This window comes from Poecilia mexicana, unplaced genomic scaffold (assembly GCF_051168715.1).
Source record: "Poecilia mexicana isolate PSO_F unplaced genomic scaffold, ASM5116871v1 scaffold_9, whole genome shotgun sequence".
NCBI lineage: Eukaryota > Metazoa > Chordata > Actinopteri > Cyprinodontiformes > Poeciliidae > Poecilia > Poecilia mexicana.
This window is the reverse complement of record NW_028263378.1, coordinates 1981890-1998428: the sequence shown is the minus strand read 5'-3', so window position 1 is coordinate 1998428 and position 16539 is coordinate 1981890. Positions and strand designations below refer to the sequence as shown.

General features: G+C 41.5%; 2 protein-coding genes across 3 annotated transcripts in view; both read left to right on the top strand.

Annotated features, from left to right (window-relative positions):
* Positions 1-7806, top strand: part of sh2d3cb (SH2 domain containing 3Cb) — a 44800-nt gene extending 36994 nt beyond the window's left edge. For both annotated transcript variants that reach the window (XM_015012820.2, XM_015012821.2), the window contains 6 exons: positions 1647-2062; positions 2338-2453; positions 4133-4304; positions 4846-4957; positions 5096-5302; positions 6270-7806. In XM_015012820.2, the coding sequence (XP_014868306.2) occupies positions 1647-2062; positions 2338-2453; positions 4133-4304; positions 4846-4957; positions 5096-5302; positions 6270-6439 (1193 nt within the window). In that variant the 3' untranslated portion in view covers positions 6440-7806. The remainder of the gene's footprint in view (positions 1-1646; positions 2063-2337; positions 2454-4132; positions 4305-4845; positions 4958-5095; positions 5303-6269) is intronic.
* Positions 7807-9072: 1266 nt separating this feature from the next.
* Positions 9073-15579, top strand: tor2a (torsin family 2, member A). The gene is made up of 5 exons (XM_015005834.2): positions 9073-9269; positions 10300-10565; positions 10725-10900; positions 12076-12203; positions 13307-15579. Exons 1-5 carry the CDS (start codon positions 9146-9148, stop codon positions 13549-13551), a joined length of 939 nt encoding a protein of 312 aa, XP_014861320.2. The 5' UTR covers positions 9073-9145; the 3' UTR covers positions 13552-15579.
* Positions 15580-16539: the final 960 nt, after the last annotated feature.

Genomic DNA, 16539 nt, shown 5'->3' with positions numbered 1-16539 from the left:
CCCCAAGCAGAAAGACCAGGGCCGGGAATCGAACCCAGAACCTTCTTGCTGCAAAAAATGTTTCTGTTGCAGTTTTGGAAATGAACTCATTTCAATGCGGCCAACAAAAACCACCTCATCCTAGAACCAAAACTTTGTATTAAAAACAGGAGTTTTTTTCAAAATTGTCGTGTTTGGATTAAGTAAATGTATTTTTTAAATGTCAAATTGCGCAATTATATGGTTAATAGAAACTGAACTAGCAGCACTTGAGAACTGGAACTTCAGATGTCTTCTTCTTTTGTTTCTTACGTTTTTCTACTCATTGAGTTTCATTGGAGACGTCAAACAGTAAATATCTTAACTTCAGTTTTTACTCATATTTAAACAATTTCCAGTGGCTGAACTTATGACCAAATCTAAACTTTAGCACAAACACGTTTCATTTCTAGAGGATTACACATTTGCAGGTTTATTACATGAGTTTAATCTGCAGATGTCAGTAAAACATTAACAGTAAAATAAACTAATTAAATCAGGAAATGAAGTGGTGGAAGTGGACCAGGGTTCATAAAAAGCTTTTTACTTGTGTGGGATTAAAGACACAGAACAACCTCAATGAATGAGTGCAGCAAATAAAAGACGGTGAAACATAAATTCAGGTGAAGTTGGTCGTCTGGGCGTGTTAAAGATTTATGTAAACATAACAGTTGAGTAAAAAAATCCCTGATCAGCAGTGACTCTTACTGGTAAGCAAAGGTGTGGCTATGATAATCATTACAAATGACACAGTGTGTGTGTGTGTGTGTGTGTGTGTGTGTGTGTGTGTGTGTGTGTGTGTGTGTGTGTGTGTGTGTGTGTGTGCGTGTGTGTGTGTGTGTGTTTGTTTGTAATACCTTGTGGGGACGATTTTCCTGACATATGCTACATTGTGGGGACCAATCGCTCCTCGTGGGGACCTGAGCCTGGTCCCCACGAGGGGAAACCCTGTTTTTGGGTCAGGGGTCAGAGTTAGGGCTAAGGTATGAATTGAGTTTTGGTTGGTTAGGGTTAGGTATGTGATGGTTAGGGTTAGGAAAAGGGTAAAGGTAAGGTTTAGGCTGTAGAAATGAGTAGAAATGAATGGAAGTCAATGGAAAGTCCCCACAAAGATAGCAAAACAAACATGTGTGTGTGTGTGTGTGTGTGCGCGTTACCAAGGCATAAACAAAAGTCCTCTTTGTCCTAATAAAGATGCTGACAGTATGAGTTTTTGTCCTTACTTTATGGACTTTATGGTTTAATAAGAACAAACATCCATCTGAAGGAACATTGTCTGCTCAGACTGACTTATTGTGCTGTAAATGTAATTTGTTACAGTAATAGAACATCTCAATCACCAGGATACTAAACATAAGTGGAGCTGAAAGCTGCTATAAAAGGCTCCTGGCCTCCCCAGTCAGCCCAGCTGTGGCCTTAGCATGTCATGATTCACAGCCACCAAACCATGTCTGTCTATATATGGTTTTTAAAATATTAATAATTTTCATTAGTTAAAAACAGACCCTGAATGATTTTGTGCAAAAAAATCTAATGATCACGTTTTGTATGGGCCATAGACCTATGCTAACCCGCTACAGACAGCATAATACCTTAAAAGTTGTATTTTTTTATTCTCCTCCCTCCAGACTCTCCATCCAGGAGCCTCAGTTGCAGCCGGGCCCCCAGTGTCACATCGTCTCCATCCCTACCAAAGCCGTCAGACTCCTCCCTGCTCAGACAGCGGCTCCCCGTCCCGCCGCAGGACTCGGCCTCCTCCGATAGAGACGGCTACTCGGAGCTACAGCCTCAGAGCTACGTGGAGCGGCTGCAGGCCGAGGAAGCCCCGCCCACTGCCGACTCTCTGGGTTCGGAGGATGGGGACGTGAACTTCTCCCCGGTAGTGGAGACGGCTTCCTGTTTCAGACCTGGCAGGTATCACTCAGCGCTGATGCCGCAGGAGAACAAGCCCCTGGAGGTGGGCATCCTGCGGAGGGTGAAGGAGCTGCTGGCTGAGGTCGACGCCAGAACGGCGGCCAGATACATCACCAGGACCGACTGCACGGTAACGCTGACGCCATGACAACCAGTGGCCATAACTAACCATGTCTCATTTTTACGTGGGCTGCGTTCTCACAGCGCGTCTTGTCGGTCAATTCCGAGTTTTTGCTGATTTTTTTTGCATGGTCATTTATACTAGGAACTAAATGCAAAGTAAGCTGTGTGAAGGTTTATGGTGCAGAACAATGAAGCATGTCTCACATCAGTTATGTTCTCTATCATGTTACGTTCCCAGTATTTTTATGCATTTTTGCGATCCGCCATGTTTTTGGTTTCTAGGTGGCGAGAATTTTGGAGGTGACGCCGGAGATGAAAAGAAAGATGGGAGTCAGTTCAGGAATGGAGCTGCTGACGCTGCCGCATGGACAGCAGCTGAGACTGGACCTGCTGGAGAGGCGAGCATCCAACCAGGCATCCAACCAGGCATACAACCAACCAAACAGGCATACAACCAGGCATCCAACCAGGCATACAACCAGGCATCCAACCAGGCACACAACCAGACATCCAACCAACCAAACAGGCATACAACCAGACATACAACCAGGCATACAACCAGGCATCCAACCAGACATCCAACCAACCAACCAGGCATCCAACCAGGCATACAACCAGGCATCCAATCAGACATCCAACCAGGCATACAACCAGACATCCAACCAGGCATCCAACCAGACATACAACCAGGCATACAACCAGGCATCCAACCAGGCATCCAACCAGACATACAACCAGGCATACAATCAGACATCCAACCAGGCATACAACCAGACATCCAACCAGGCATCCAACCAGACATACAACCAGGCATCCAACCAGACATCCAACCAACCAACCAGGCATAGAACCAGGCATCCAACCAAGCACACAACCAGACATCCAACCAGGCATACAACCAGGCATCCAACCAGACATCCAACCAACCAAACAGGCATACAACCAGGCATCCAACCAGGCATACAACCAGACATCCAACCAACCAAACAGGCATACAACCAGGCATCCAACCAGGCATAGAACCAGGCATCCAACCAGGCATACAACCAGACATCCAACCAACCAAACAGGCATACAACCAGGCATACAACCAGGCATCCAACCAGACATCCAACCAGACATCCAACCAACCAAACAGGCATACAACCAGGCATCCAACCAGGCATCCAACCAGACATCCAACCAGACATCCAACCAACCAAACAGGCATACAACCAGGCATACAACCAACCAAACAGGCATACAACCAGACATCCAACCAACCAAACAGGCATACAACCAGGCATCCAACCAGGCATCCAACCAGACATCTAACCAACCAAACAGGCATACAACCAGGCATCCAACCAGACATCCAACCAACCAAACAGGCATACAACCAGGCATCCAACCAGGCATACAACCAGGCATCCAACCAGGCATACAACCAGGCATCCAACCAGACATCCAACCAGGCATCCAACCAGACATCCAACCAGACATCCAACCAACCAAACAGGCATCCAACCAGGCATCCAACCAGGCATACAACCAGGCATCCAACCAGGCACACAACCAGACATCCAACCAGGCACACAACCAGACATCCAACCAGGCATCCAACCAGGCATCCAACCAGGCATCCAACCAACCAAACAGGCATCCAACCAGGCATCCAAGCAGGCATACAACCAGACATACAACCAGGCATCCAACCAGACATCTAACCAACCAACCAGGCATCCAACCAGGCATCCAAGCAGGTGTACAACCAGGCATACAACCAGGCATCCAACCAACCAACCAGGCATCCAACCAACCAACCAGGCATACAACCAACCAACCAGGCATACAACCAGGCATACAAACAATCAAATAAACATCCAACCGGACATCCAACCAACCATCCAATTGGCCATTCTGATCAACATTATCATTGTGGGTTTAAAAAACCTAAAAACCTTCTAAATTCTAAAACTTCTTATACTTTGGGAAAGTTTTTCCATATTTGAGAATTAGGAAGAATCCAGAGGAATGAAGTTATTTCTTATTGTAACTGTTTCAGTTACTTCCCAGTTCTGATGAGGTATTGCTGCAGGTTTCAGACCATGGCCACCATGTTGGCCGTCAACGTGTTGGGATGCACGGGAACGACGGAGGAGCGGGCCGCCCTGCTGAATAAAGTCATCCAGATCGCAGCCGAGTTGAAGACCACCACAGGCGACATGTTCGGCTTCGCCGCCGTCATGAGAGCGCTGGAGCTGCCGCAGGTGAGAGGAACAGATCAGATTTAACGCTGCGGTTTGCTAATCTTTACGGATGGACAGTTGGGACAGGAAAGAGCAAAAGACATGGAGCTGTGGAGTGGTTACCTCTTACACACAGAGAATAAAACACAATGAGCAACACTGAACTCTAAACTTGTTATCTCTGGCTGTAAAAGTACAAAGATTGCTGTTATAATTAAACTATCTGCTGTTATTAATGTCAAAGTTGGAGCTTCAGTTTGGAAAGCCAGACGATGGTGTGAAGGTGTCACATGTGATCATTCATTTTACTCTTCATTGCCTTAAAATGAAGCTACATTTTAAAACAAAACGTAGCAACTTTGTTGCTAAAGCAGCAGGAAGAGAGGAGAGCAGAAAGTGATAAAGTTTCCAACATGAATCCATCAAACTGCTTCTTTCTCTCCTGTCTGAGGCCAAATTCACTCAGCAGCCAAAAGCAACTCAAATCTCCCAGAAAAAATCTAAATTAAGTTATAAGTTATATTTTTCTGTTTGTGGTTTTTGACGTTCCTTCGTTCCTCAGGTGTCTCGTCTGGAGCAGACTTGGACGACGTTACGGCAGCGACACACAGAGGGCGCCATTCTGTACGAGAAAACGCTGCGGCCGTTTCTGAAGAGCCTGAATGATGGACGAGGTAAAACACACACACATATATATATATATATATATATATATATATATATTTTTTTTTTTTTTTTTTTTTTTTTTTTTTTTTTACTCTGTGAAGTAAAGTTAGAATCAGCCATTCGCTCTGGGTGTGTCTGTCCTGCAGAAAGCTGTCCGCTGTCCAGCACCACCTTCCCCCACGTCCTGCCCCTCCTCACCCTGCTGGAGAAGAGCTCTGCGGTGGCCGAGGGGTCGGAGCCGTGGGAGACAGCGGAGGCTGGAGTGGAGGTGGTCATGCTCCACCTGACGGCGGCCAGAACTATCGCTCAGCTGGGCGGGATCTATCACTCCAATGCTAAGAGCAGATTAAAGGGTAAGAACCTGGACAGTTCTGGTCCTGCTGCCTCCACTGGGTCAAGTCGGGTCACAGAGGCAGCAGCCTAAGCAAACTTTTTGTCTACCTCTCCTTTAGCCATGCTCATCTCCTTCTGTTGATGTATTTATTGTGGACATGGCTGCCACCTGCTGACATGGAATAGGTATTACAAGGATTAATTGGAAACCCAAAAGCACTTTAGGCTGTTTTCACACCTGATAATCTGATAGACTTGGTGCAATTGAGGTCCAAAGTTGAAACATTTGTTCCATCTCCAGCTGCTGTGATTCTCTTTCTCACTGCACTGAGTCAAACCTACCAAACCCTTTGAGCAACCTGCCTGTTCCCCTCCTCGCCTGTGGGGGCGCTGCACCAAGAACCACTGAAGGAAACAACATGAAAACCTCTGACAAAGACATCGAGCACAACTTCCTTTTTCACAAAATGCAAACAAAATGGAGTAGCGTCAAACTTTAGCACTAGATGTTCACAGATGCATTTGAACCGAACCAGAATTTACTTCAATCGAATCCCGACCCGAGGTTTGTATACGGACCAGAGTTTGATTGTTTTGGTTCGATTACACAGTCACAACTCCAAAAACGAACTGGACTTTCAAGGCAAACAAACTAGAGGTGGATTAAAGCAGACTAAACATGGCCGATGGGAATGCACCTATAGATGCATATTGTCTTCAAAGTCAGAACAAAAAAATATCCTTTTAAAATATGAGTGTAGTCGGGGCAAAAATCTGTATTCCTGCCAATTCTTTTCTTTATTGTTTTTGTATTTTCCATGTCTGCTCAAGCATAACAAAAGACAAAAAAAATCTGAATTCTTTTTAACATAAAATATAGAAACCCTGAGTTACCCTCATTGGCAGCAGCATGCTAACCTCAAAGTGTCAAAGTGAAACCAGACAGTTGTAACCGACGTGAGCTGATGGTGAACTGTGACGTTCCAGGTTTCCAGGAGCAGGCCGAGGTCAGGGAGATCTTCCTCACCGACTTCCAGATGAGGCTGCTGTGGGGGAGCAGGGGAGCCGAGGAGAACCAGGTCCTCAGATACTCCAAGTTCGACCAGGTGCTGACCGCCTTGTCCAACCGGCTGGAACCGCCGATCAGACGATGCTGATCCCAGAGACGTTTAACTGATCAGCCGGCTTTAAGTGGTGGATTCTCTGACATCCGTTCAAGTCACTTTAAAGTGTAACTAACCCTCTGTGAAATCATAACCACGCTCCCTGACAAATGTAGGAAATTTAGAGAGGGTGTCGATGTGGGCATTTCTAAAGACCAAACACGATTGGCTGTCTGTTCCCTTCCCATTGTTCCAGCAACAAAAACATTTCAGAGACTTACAGACATCATCTGAGGTGACTGCTTTAAAAAGTTCAAGAAGAAAACAAGAAGTTAACGTTACAATTTATTGTAGAAACATTATTTTTTAATGCTGTTTTTAAATATCTTTATTTGTTTTTAACTTATATCAGTTTTATGTTATTTCAGTAACCAAAATGGATTTTTCTGTGTTATTTTGGTTGTATTAATATATTTTTGTAGTTCATTGCATAAATGTGAAAAATTAAAATTAACAAAATAAAACAAAAATGTAAATGCTAAACCTAAATGCACCTTTGTAACCAATCAGAAAATTAAACTGCAGTGACCACATTTCAACCCAAAGGGGGCAGCACTGTGCCAGTTTAGCGCTGCAAACATTGCAGAACTAAGCAAATTTACCCAAAAACATCTTTAAATTCACATAGAAACTTAAAGATAGAAACCTCAAGAATATATTTAGAGAGTTTATCAGCAAAAAAATTTGTTTTGGGGGCTAAATACACTTTAAATGTCACAGATTGTACAGTTGCTACATGGAAACATTTTTATCTGAGCCTCGCTGACGTAAACCTGAAGGAAGGAGAGTGAATGCATGATAACAAAACTTTATTAAGGCTTACAGCACAAATATTGAAAGGAAATGTGATATGAGTGTTGTTTTTTGTGTTTTCTAACATATATTTGGATTTTTACGTTGAAAAACTCCAACTAAGACACTTAATCCTGTAATTTGTGAGGTGAAGCAGTTCTTTTATCCTTTTATCATCCATCAGTTCCAGAGAATAAGAGTCCAGGACTTCAGACCGTGCAGCAGGCTGTCAACACAATGCTTGTGTGAAATGTGTAGAACTGCAGATGAAATGAGGTCCAGTTCCCGGTTCTGTTGGGACTACAGGAAGTTAATGCTGAACCTTTGTCTGCGGGGTAGAAATGATTTGTGTGCCTGAAGGCTGGACCTTCATTAAATACTAGACCAAACAATGTCTCAGTATCAGTTTGAGGGAACAGCTTCTGACAGCAATAATTCAAATGTACAGAGAACTTATATAATCTTACATTTAATATTTATCTGTTTAGTGTTATAACTGTGAATAAATAACATTTTCCTCTCAGAAAATTGACTTTATTAAAGGTTCCTGTATCATTTTTTCTCTCAAACTTTACTATGAAGTTTTTAATAAACTTACGCCAAAGATCTCTGGATTATTTTTAGTGTGTTGCTCTAAAATGTTGCTGCCAGTTTACAAAAAGATGAAAATCTTTGTCTTGTTTGCTTTTGCAGGAATTCAAAAAATAAACAGTTCACTAGTTTGAAAATAGCGCCCTCTGCTGTTCAAAAATACATTTTCTATCATATTCTGTTTTATTTTTAAGTAATAATACGATTTGTAGCAAGGATTTATTTTGTGTTTGTTTACATTTTTTAAATATGAATTTAACAAATGAATCGTTGAATCATGTTATGGATGATTTTACTTTTAAACAAAGGTTCGAGTCAAAATATTAACTTTCTTATTGTTATATTTATGTGGCAATGTTTTTGTTCACGAGGTGCAAACAATCAAAGATATTTCCATTTATTATTTTAATTATTTTTCATGTTACACTCTGAGAAAACCTGAGACATCTGCCGATGTGTTGCTGATTAAGTCACACAAAACTCTTAATATTTCCACAAAAATTATTAAAATAAAAACAAAGACAAAATCCCTGCAAAGTTAGTGTGTAGATTTTATTGATTGGCTGAGTTGTAGCAAGAAAATTAAACAAATACAACCAAAATCAGCAACTCTTCTGCTTTACTTCCAAGACAAATATATGAACGTTCAACAAGCTTAAAGGTGGAATTAAAGTTTTGATCATTGGACAGAAGAGACGACAGATGGCGTATCAGTGCCGTTGTAGAAATGAAAAATAAACATTTCAGTCAAGAAAAACCCCCAAAATATGAGAAATTTTCTAGAAAAAAAAAACGTTGAAATTTCTGAGTTTCAAAAGTCGAAAGTGTGCTGGAAAAAAATGAAATTTTGTATTTAATCTCAGAAATATTCCAGTTTTTTTTTTCTCTCAAACTTTCGGAAATTTCCTCTTTTTTTTCTTTTTTTTTTAAATTGATCTCAAATTTTCGACTTTTGAAACTCATATATTTCTAGAAAATTTCTGAGAATAATCTCAAAATGTCTTTTTTGCCATGAATGTACCGCTCCACCCCCACTTTTTTCGGTCTATAATGGCCCAGAAATACCTTCATAGTTTTTGGCCCAGAAATACCTTCATAGTTTTCTGTGAAGAAATATTAAAAAGTCAGCTGGACTGTGATCCTCCAACGTGTCCTTCTTCTGGTCAACACAATACGTTCACATTCGTTCTGGGATTTGTAGTCCCTTCAGTGACCACGTTCGGTACATCCGCATTACTTCCGGTTTCCTTAAAGAACTACAACCCGCCCGGCGGAGCTCTGAGGAAGACAGCGGAGGTTTTCCGGCTGGGAACCAAAATGCTGGCCGTCCTGCCGGCGCTGCTGCTGCTGCTCAGCTCCAGGCCGGCCTGCGGCGTCTTCCAGAAGCTTTACTGCAGCTTCTCAGACAGCTGCGACTGCGACTTCAAGCCCAGCATCAGAGGTGAGTTTGGTCATGTTGTTTACAGCTAATGCTACAAGCTAGCAGGCGGCTAACAGGATAACATTCAGCTCAGACTGACTTACCGGTATGTTTTGGGTCGCCGTCATGTTCTGTTTCAGCTTAAATGTCTTTTTCTGATGGTCTCACATTTTCCGGATTCTGTAAGGGTCAGCTAGGCTGGTCCTGCTGCAGGAAATCATCCCCACACCATAACACTTCCACCTCTATGCTTCACATTTAGTATGAGTCTATTTGGTCCAGAATATTTATTTGTTTCATGACAAACTTGTGCTCCGTTCTGGTGTCCAAATATTTTCATATTCCAGAAGTCCAGTTCTTAGAAAACAATAGTTTAACATGTGCTATTGCTGATGTAGCATACATGTTTGAAAACGTCTTTTAGCATCTTCTGCTCTGCTCTCAGGGTGAACTTGTGTTTTCCTCCTTTATAGAAGAAAGATAGATTTCAGATTCTTCTGACACCTGTTTAAATATCTTACCAGACTTGAAAACATGAACTACATTTGGTTTATGCAAAAAATGTCTACTTGTCTTTGGGTTTAATCAGTCTAAAACCGCAGCAGTAGTTTATCAGCACTGAAGGCGTAAACTTTGAGAAAAACATGACTTTTGTCAGTCTAAAGGGAACCTGGGATCCTGGGAGGCCCTGGGAGGCTGGACTGAGGGAAACCACCTCAAAGTTTTCACATGCAAATGGTCTCAAAACAACAATATTTTTATTTATCATGATAACGTATTTATCGTTCAGTAAAATTTGTAATCGTGGCAGTCAGGCATATCTACTAGTTTAAAATATCAAAGTTTCACGTCGTTCCTAAATAAAAACCTGTGGCTTGAATTGCTTATAAAAATAACACAATTCAGACAATTCAGTTTTTGTGTATTTGATGCTTCCTCTCAACCAGGACTCCTTTAAAACAGGTTTTTGATATCAATGTATTTTTTTAAATAAATAAATAATAATAACTGACAGGTTTAAGCTTTAACCTGTTTGTGTCGTGATGAGCAGACTTGGAGTGGGACCTGTACAAGAACGTCTTCGGTCAGCACCTGGCCCAGGACCTGGTCTCAGAAGAAGTTTCCAGCTTTCTCCTCAATAAGAGCCCGGATCGGCCCCTGGTTCTGTCCTTCCACGGCTCCTCTGGGACCGGGAAGACGCTGGTCAGCACCATGCTGGGGAACCACCTGTACGGCTCGGCCATGAGCAGCCCCTTCGTCCACCAGTTCGTCCCCACGCTCCACTTCCCCTCAGCCGAGCTCGTCGCTCAGTACCGGGTGAGTCGCTCTGGACAAGGCTGCAGAACCGTCATCAGAACCGCTCTGGGTTTTTCATTATATTTTAGTTTTATTCCGTTGTGACTTTGTTCAGTTAGTTTTAGTGATTTGTCCCAGAATCTGCTGGTTTTGAAGCTGTGTGTCTGCTCTGGTCGGCAGGAGGAGCTGAAGAGCTGGGTGAAGGGAAACCTGACGGCCTGCGCGCGCTCCGTCTTCATTTTTGATGAGATGGAGAAGATGCCTGCAGGCCTGATCGACGTCCTGGAGCCGTTCCTGGGTCCGTCCCACGTTGTGTTTCGCACCAACTACAGGAAGGCCATCTACGTCTTCATAAGGTAGCCTGGACACCAGACACACAATCATTCACCATAAAATTACACAAACTGGAATCATGAAAATGAATTAGCTTAATGAAATCACGCCAGTTTTTAAAAACTCAAGTTTTTGGATTAAAAGTTTTGCAGCTAGGATGAGGTGGTTTTTCACGATTATCAAAGTAAAACTGCAGTGGAAACAACAACAACCAGATGTTACTACTGGCAGAAACCATGAAGAAGAAGACGGGAAGTAGTCAGAGGATGATGGTGCTGCATGTTTTTTTTTATAACTTATCACATGAACAAATTTATTCACGTGATGTTAATTACATTTCTTATATAATAAAAAGACAGCAATAGCGATATAGTGCGGTTTTTGTTACGTTTCCCTTTCACCCATCCCATGCCGGATATGGGATGGGTGAATATGCCCATATACGATTGTATATGCCATAAAATACGACGTCATATTAGTGCCATGATAGATAGGAAAAACTTGGACATTTCTGAGTTTGAAGTCAAAAATTTGCTAGAAAATACTGAGTTTAATCTCAGAATTTTTGGGGGGGAAAAACTGGGAATTTCTGAGCTTGAAAAGTGATAAATTTGCTAGAAAAAATTCAGAAATGTTGAGATTAATCACTGATATTTCTAGAAAAAAATCAAGGAAACTTCTGAGCTTGAAAAGTTTTGAATCTCAGATTTTCAAATTTTTCCTGGAACATTTCTGAGATTAATCTCAAAATGTCTGTTTTTCCTGTTCTTTTTTTTAATTGAGAAAATTTCTGATTAATTTAACAGTTTTGGAGTTTCTCCTCGCAGGTTTTTGAGTCTTTTGGTGGGAAATTGCTCCTCCTTTTTTATTTTTCTACCTGCGGCGGCCCCGATGCTCCGTGGTATCGTTGGTTCCAGGTGTGGCCGTCTCCCTGACGTTCTCGTCTCCAGGTGTTTGTCACCGTTTCCTTGGTGATTCCAGCTGAGAGTCTGTCGTTGTTCAGCGGTTTGTTCAGTGTGTGTCTGACCCAACGCCGTCTTTCCTCCTGATTGCTGCCTCTGCTGGCAGCTGGCCGGTTCTTTCCTTTGGGTTCATGTTACTGTCTGACCAGCGGATGTGGAGCCTCCTTTTGGGATGCTGTTGTCATGGCAACGCAGCTGCTGTAAACCTCTGCCTCCTGGTTTCTGTTTGTCTGCAGCACCGCAGGAAAGGAGGCAATACACCGGCTGGTTCTGGAGAACCGGCTGGCTGGACGGGACAGAGACGAGATCAAACCGTCTGACCTGCAGGAAGTCGTCCAGCAGTCGGTTTACAGCAACAAAACCAGTAAGAGACGCCCGTCAGATCTCTGGGTTCTGATTATTTAGTTTATTCAAGTCTGGATTGTTTTTCCTCCAGTTCTCTCTCTGGGTTTCCAAAGTCCAGAGTGATGTCATCACAGCCACAGCAGCCATCTTGTTTTACATCTTCTGTGAATTCAAGTCAACCCACAGAAGGAAAAAGAACAATTTCTGATTATATTTTCTGTCATTTGTAATTTCTTTTTAAGAAAAGAAAGCGAGAGAGGGAAAAAAGTATTAAATTGTAAATTAAATTTAATATAAAACATTCAGAGATGTTATTTTTAAGCCGCATCGTTTTGATATTCTGATCATCTCTATGGAAACCAGCAGCAGAAACCAGTTTTTCTGCTCTTCTTATGATTTTACAAAATTTGGCTTTTACTATTTGAACAGATATTACTGAAAGTTAAATCAAACTGTGAAGCTGGTATATTACTGAACATGGATAATTCATAAGTTATTACCTACAGAGACTTGGATGTTCCAGAACCTGTGGTTCCAGATTTACCATCTGGCTTCTTCTGCTGCAGGATGATGACGCATGTCTCACTTCAACGACGTAAAAATCAGACAAAATGTGACATTCAGACTGCAGACGTTCTGAAAACTATCTGATATGACTTGGTTCCATGGAAGTGGGACAAATTGGATTTGTTTGTTTTTTTTTGGTACATCATAATTGAGATGTTCAGACTGCCATGAAAAAGTCGGACGTTCATATTTGGGTCAAATAATTCGACTGCTGTGTGAACGGAGCCAACCTGGAGTTTTTACTCACCGTTATTTTAATAAAGATATTTTGTTTATATATTTGAAATGTTCCAATCAGTACCAAGGGTTGATCCACGCCTTCTGCACCTTTTTCCTTCCACTAAACTTTCCATCAATATATTTTGATACAACACTTGAACAGCCAGCTTCTTCAGTGACTGAAGTCGTGACCATTAATGGCTGAGCAGACCTGAACATGTTCATATCAACATGTCTGTGTTGGTTTTTCCTGATATCAGGATGATAAATGACTGACTCAGGATTCTTCCTGATCGTCTCTGCAGTGAATCCTGTCTGAACCGTCTGTCTCCCCAGGTGGACTCTACCTGTCCAGCATCATCCAGCAGAATCTCATCACTCGCTTCGTCCCCTTCCTGCCGCTGACCCGGACCCATGTGGAGCGCTGCGTCCGCGCGCAGCTCTGCCAGCGCGGCAGCTGTAACCGCGACGACGTGGTGGAGGCGGTGGGGGGAGACATGACCTATGACCCTGCAGAGGGACTCTACTTCTCCACCACGGGATGCAAGACGGTCGCTGCAAAGATCAGCTTCTTCCTGTGAGCCGCAGCCAGACGGTTCTGGTTCCACTGGGAGGAAAACGCCTCCGATCCGCTTTCAGGACGCAGGATTTGAACCGACGACCCGATGCTCATGGGCAACCGGAGGGAAAAGCTCTGTGAAGGCAGAAGGCAGCAGGAGGAAACAAACGGCAGCAGCAGAGTTTGGTGGCTGCTGCCTCTTCATGGTCTGAACCAGGAATCCTTTCTACCACGGCGATTTGGGGCGGTTAGACAGACACAGGAGCAAAACTCAGCCAAAAAAAAAGTTTACAGATTAATTCATTTCAAAGCTCCAAAAGTCAAAAATTCACTCCAAAAAAAATCTGAAATTTGAACATTAATCTCAAATTTTCTACAGAAAATCTGGAAATTTGTCTCTTTGAAAAGTGAGAAATTTGTTGGAAAAATGTTTAGATTAACTTCTGAAATTTTCTAGAGAAAAACTGAAGTCAAATATTTGCCAGAAAAACATCTGAAATTTTGAGATCTTAGAGATTATAAAAAACTTGTACATTTCTTAGTTTCAAAAGTCAAACATTTTTACTTTCGGAGCTTATAATTTTCTGTGTTTTTTCTAGAAAATGTTTAAAATTAATGTCAAAATTTCTGAATCTTTTGGCAGAAATTTACTCTTATTTTTTAATATGCCACCGTATTTCTACCGTGGACCAAACCTTAGACGACTTTTAAAACCTACAGCTTTTTAAAAAGCTGCAGCTGCTTCATTGACTTGTTTTATTTTATTTAAATTATTTTTGCTCTCCTTCTGTCAGCCTTCAGGCGACTTCAGACGCCTCACAGGGTTCAGTGAAGATTTTTGATTTCTTTGGTCCTTTTAGGGATGCAGAGGAACAAAGACTGACTTTATTTTATAAGTTATTATTTTATGGAAAGGGATCAGAGATTTGAATGAAACTGTTTTAATTTCAAGATGTTTGAACCATAAGACGGTTTTTGATATTTTCACTGATGTGAAGTGAAATATTGTTTGAAGATGGAGGGAAACTATTGAGCTGAATAAATCCAGATGAAGGAATGCCAAAGCTGACGAAATGAGACGGAGTATTATGGACGTCATAGATAAAAAAAATGCCCATGAAGGAGTACATTCCAAAAAACATGTTTTAGATTAATTTCTCATATCAACAACAAAAAACTTGGAAATTCTCATATCAAAAGTAATAAGTTTGCAAAAAAAAAGTCAATTTTCCATGATTAAAATCATAAATTTACAATGTAAACATGAAGATACTGTCTGAGATTATAAAATCAGACATTTCTGATAAAATAATGACAGGTTTTGATTAAAAAGATTTTTAATCAATTCATGAGTTTCTTCTTTTACAAATTTCTAACTTTCCAAAGTCAGAAAATATCCAATTTATGTTATTTTAAATTTATGTCTTTAATTGCGGAAAATGCACCACTTGTTAGTGAAGATTTATGAATGTTTGACATCAGAGAATTACTATGTTTTTATGATAATGGGAGGTTTTATTATTTTTATAGTTTTTTCTCATGTTCAATGGCCCTAATACTCTGTCACAGACTGAGGGACAAAACTAACTAAATAAATAAATCATTAATTAAATGTATATCTAAATATATTTTAGAAACAATTTAAATGTAGTTAAATCATTAAAAATGCAAACTTATAATAATTATTTAATGGTGATACTGCAGGAACAGAACCATCAAATAATTAAATACATTTTAAAAATGTGTATCAGCTATCATGAGTTTGCATTTTAATTACTTAATTTCATATTTAACTAATTAATTGACCACTACATAAACTATGATCTATTTATTTATTTAACTTTGTCCCTTTTGGCCTTCCATAGAATACAGCTCCTGAACATTTGAATCAAGTAAGATTCAAAGGTTAAGGAGCTCATCTCTACTTCTGCCAGCAGGGGGCAGCAAAGACTTTTTAGTGCCAAAAGCGGAAGATGAGCTGAGGAAGAGTTAACCTGTTTGTTCATATGTTTGTCTGTTCTGATCAGTAAAGAGAGTTTTATCTGACAAACTCTGCGGCTGCTGATCAGAAAGGATCTGGATGCTAAAATCTCAGCTGTTTCCTTCAGATTGAACCGTTTACAGCTTAAAAAAACTTTTTTTTTAAGCCAAGAACTGAGTGTAGAACAAAATGATTCTTCAGTATATTAAATAAACTATCAGAGGAAATCAACGTTTGAGAACAGAATGTTTCCAAATTGTGGCCTGGGGGCCATTTTTGGGCGGCCGTTGATTTGAAATGTAATGTGCATCATAAAACCTTCATTCAGGTTTTTCTTTCAGTTTAATTTTAAATTAATCTGGAAAACTTGTAAGATTTTTTGTTTTATCTCTACAATTATTTACACACTCTTTGGCTACAGAAACCGACTGATTTCATTAAAATAATATAATTAGAAAAAATAAATACTAAGACGTTAGTTTCACTGCCACAGAGTTTGGACTCCGGTGCTTTGTGGCCACAGGGGGGCGCCAGACTCACCAGGGAACTCATCCCGGTTTTCCATCCCAGTGGACATTTCGGAGTCGTCCTCCTGCCTACAGGAAGTCACTGTTGCCACCTATATATGCCACATGGCCCCTCCATCCTGCGGTGATGACTTCATCAGACACCGCCCCGCCCGCCGCCGCCGTCACAGGGCGGTGCGAGGAAGAGGAGGGGTTCAAAGGTCAGCTCTGAGGTCTCCTCACCCCAGCTGCTGTTGCTATGTGTCGCCATGTCAGTTCACAACAATAAAGCACACACACAGCTGATGATGGGATGACCTCCCCACACACACACACACACACCTTGGCGACCTCTGGTTGATTTTCACTTGCTCTCAGCAGAAGAGTCGGCCTGCTTTTGGAAGTTTCTCCTCATCCTTTCATCGCTCTTCCTTTTCTCAACCTGGACAGAAAAAAAAACCATTTTCCTGTCCCACTTCAGCCCGGTTCCATCTTTAATTCCTCGCCTCTTCCTGTCTTCCGT